At 36.4% G+C, this 3,086-nt stretch overlaps 1 protein-coding gene across 1 annotated transcript; it reads right to left on the bottom strand.

The window, feature by feature from the left end:
* Nucleotides 1–744: 744 nt before the first annotated feature.
* LOC132169964 (G-type lectin S-receptor-like serine/threonine-protein kinase SD1-13) lies at nt 745–2,352 on the bottom strand. The gene is made up of 5 exons (XM_059580900.1): nt 2,188–2,352; nt 1,901–2,111; nt 1,406–1,643; nt 1,146–1,314; nt 745–1,053 (listed from the first exon to the last, which is right to left on the bottom strand). Exons 1-5 carry the CDS (start codon nt 2,350–2,352, stop codon nt 745–747), a joined length of 1,092 nt encoding a protein of 363 aa, XP_059436883.1.
* Between the last annotated feature and the right edge of the window lie 734 nt (nt 2,353–3,086).

The following is a 3,086-nucleotide window of genomic DNA, read 5'->3' as shown; positions in this document are numbered from 1 at the left end:
TCTGGTTGGTGGGAGATTTTCCGTCTGGATTTGGGTTTCGGTGGCTGAGAGGGGTGTATTCTGGTTTATCGAAGATTCCTCCGTCTGGACTAGGATTTTGGTGGCTACCATAGGAGAGGCTAGAGGCTAGAGGCTAGTGATGGACGTGAACAGAGAGCTAGATCATAAGATGCTCTGATACCATGTCAACTTTGCTTTCATTATATTCACTCTTATTTTGTTTACAGGGATATTGTATACATATATAGAGAGATTTGATATGCTATTCTTGGCTATACAGATCTTAGGACTAGAATTATGGGTGACAATTACAATTATTCCTATAATCTCTTTTATTTGATTCTTAATTAACAACTCATGCCAACAACTCTCGGGTTTCTATACTGAGGAATGCCGTTCAAACCACTAGCGAATGAGCTTGCAACCAAAGCTTCAACCATTCGAGGCACCAATGAACATATATCAAACCGAGCCTTACATAAACAATTAATTGCCTTTTTGAACAATGAATTAACCAACCTTAAAAAACAACATGCATGACGTAATCCCTTCTCAAATTGGAACAAGGACAACAAGATCACAAAGCAAATTAAATGCTGGATAACCCAAACAATTTCCAAAGACTCATACAAATAACCATAGGGAAAGTCAAGAGGTGATTTGGTAAAGGGTTCTCATAATATAACCCTGAAATCCTTCAACACCTATAAACACCAAGTGGTTTTTTCAAAGAACAGATGCTTGCTATCGGCCTTGAACCATACTAACAGTAACATTGTTAACAGAGCATTTCCTTAGGTTGTTTTGTGAGGAGCAAGCGTCTCGGGCAATCTGCCTTTCGGTGTATGCAGGTTGCTTTGGAAGAGGCAGATCGATAATCTCACTTTTAAGCATGGAAATAACAATGGATACACTTGGCCTATCATTAGCAAAATCTTGCACACACAACAGCCCTACATGTATGCATCTCAAAATTTCCATTTCAAAGCATGGTTCACATATGATTGGGTCAGTTAATGCCACAATGTTGTTTGCATTCCACATTTTCCATGCCTGAAAACATGGAAACAGGATTGAAATTCTTAGCATCAATACTAAAACTCATAAGAAACATGCAATTGAAGTTCTTAAAAAAATGAGGCAACGATATAAGGAAGACTTATAAATCCTAGAAGGCTCATGTCGTCCTCATCATCATAAAAGCAAGAATTTCTTCTTCCACTAACAATCTCAAGTAACAACACTCCAAAGCTAAAGACATCCGATTTCTCTGAAAATCGCCCTTTCATTGCATATTCAGGGGACATGTACCCGCTGAATTTTAACAATAAAACACATCCAAATGTTGTTACATGGAATATTAGTATAATTATATTTGTGAATTTTGCCAAACGAAGGTACTTACTATGTTCCAACGACCCTTATAGTATTGGCTTGATCTCCATTGTCCCCAAAAATCCTAGCCAAACCAAAATCTGATATTTTTGGATTAAGCTCTTCATCCAACAAGATATTACTCGCTTTTAGGTCTCTATGGATAATCTTTAATCTGGAATCCCTATGAAGGTACAATAGACCTCGACAGATTCCCTCGATAATGTTGAAGCGTCTTCTCCAATCTAGCAGTTTTGATTTGACTAGATCTAAAGGAAATTATTCAAATTAACCAAATAAGAAGAAAAAAAGAAAAGAAAATTTAGTACACTCGGTTTGAACGTGCAAGGTGAACTCTATCATGTTTGTAAAAGCTGAAAATTTGGTGAAGTCACATAAGAAAAGTATGCATTTACAAACTAAGATACCACAACTAAGAATATCATTTCATTTTTTTCTCTCAATGTAGATAATTTAAGATTGTAATACTGGAAGATACTAACAAAGGGCATAAGCATGAACTAACCAAAGAGAAATGCGTCCAAACTTTTGTTTGGCAAGTATTCGTAAACCAACATCTTTTCTCCCCCTTCAACACAGTTGCCAAGGAGTCTAACGAGATTTCGGTGCTGGAGTTTAGATATCACTACCACCTCATTCATAAATTCTTCTTGCCCTTGTCCAGAGGCTCTTGAAAGTTTTTTTACTGCAATTTCTTGTCCATTTGACAATTTTCCCTGTAAACAAAGAAACAAGTAATTGACTACATATTCAAGTTGTTAGGTAATAAGCCTCTACAAGAGCAAGCATTACCCTATATACGGGACCAAACCCACCCTGTCCAAGCTTGTTTGATTGATGGAAGTTGTTTGTTGCACTTGCCAGCGCCTGAAGGTTGAATAACAGTGGCTCTTGGAGTTTAACTTGGTTCACGTTGTCTCCAAGCTTCTCTTCACCAAAAAATTTGTACAATAACATTTTTGTTTTCCTTCTCTCTGCTGAGTATTTATACAATAGTTGTTAGTAATCTCACTGTAGAAATGTGGTAACAATTCTTAGTCCACTGAGATATCAAGACTATTTTCTAAGTGAAAAGTAATGTGCATATTACCTTTTTGTTTAGCCATCCAACGCCACAATAGGTAAGTGCAGATGCCACTGAATATTAATCCTATGATCTTTGTTTTCTCACTTGTGATCCTCTAAAATACTTAACACTATCTCGAATATTTTGAATAGCATCAGTGATCTCTTTCAATCCATTTTGCACAATCAAATTAAGAATATGGGCACAACAACGCATATGAAACAACTCACCTTCACAAAGAAGGGCTTTCCTCATGTTTAATTTTTGTTTCAGTTTCTCAACACAACCATCATTTGCAGAAGCATTATCTAATGTTATAGAGAAAACCTTTTTATCAATCCCCCACTCTTGTAGCAAACTATCTATCTTGTCAGCCAAAGAATCACCATTATGTGGTGGGTGCATAAATGAAAAACTTATCACCCTTTTAGATAATAGCCAATTTTTGTCAATAAAATGAGCAGTGAGGCAAATATATCCATTAGTTTTCAAAGAAGTCCACAAATCAGATGTAAAACTAATCCTCCCAGGACAACCAGTTAACAAAGACTTAACCTTTTGTTTCTCCAACATATGCATCTTAACCAATTCTGCCTTAGCAGTATTTCTAGAGCTTAATGCTACA

Source organism: Corylus avellana, chromosome ca2, assembly GCF_901000735.1.
Source record: "Corylus avellana chromosome ca2, CavTom2PMs-1.0".
NCBI lineage: Eukaryota > Viridiplantae > Streptophyta > Magnoliopsida > Fagales > Betulaceae > Corylus > Corylus avellana.
Note: the sequence above shows the minus strand (reverse complement) of the source record. Positions and strands in the feature narration are given on the sequence as shown.

Coding starts and splice junctions, on each gene's coding strand:
- LOC132169964 (XM_059580900.1), bottom strand. CDS start 2,352: ATGTTATTGTACAAATTTTTTGGTGAAGAGAAGCTTGGAGACAACGTG. Junction 1,644..1,900: donor TTTGGACGCATTTCTCTTTG/GTTAGTTCATGC, acceptor AATTTCCTTTAG/ATCTAGTCAAATCAAAACTG. Junction 1,054..1,145: donor TTATAAGTCTTCCTTATATC/GTTGCCTCATTT, acceptor CCATGTTTTCAG/GCATGGAAAATGTGGAATGC.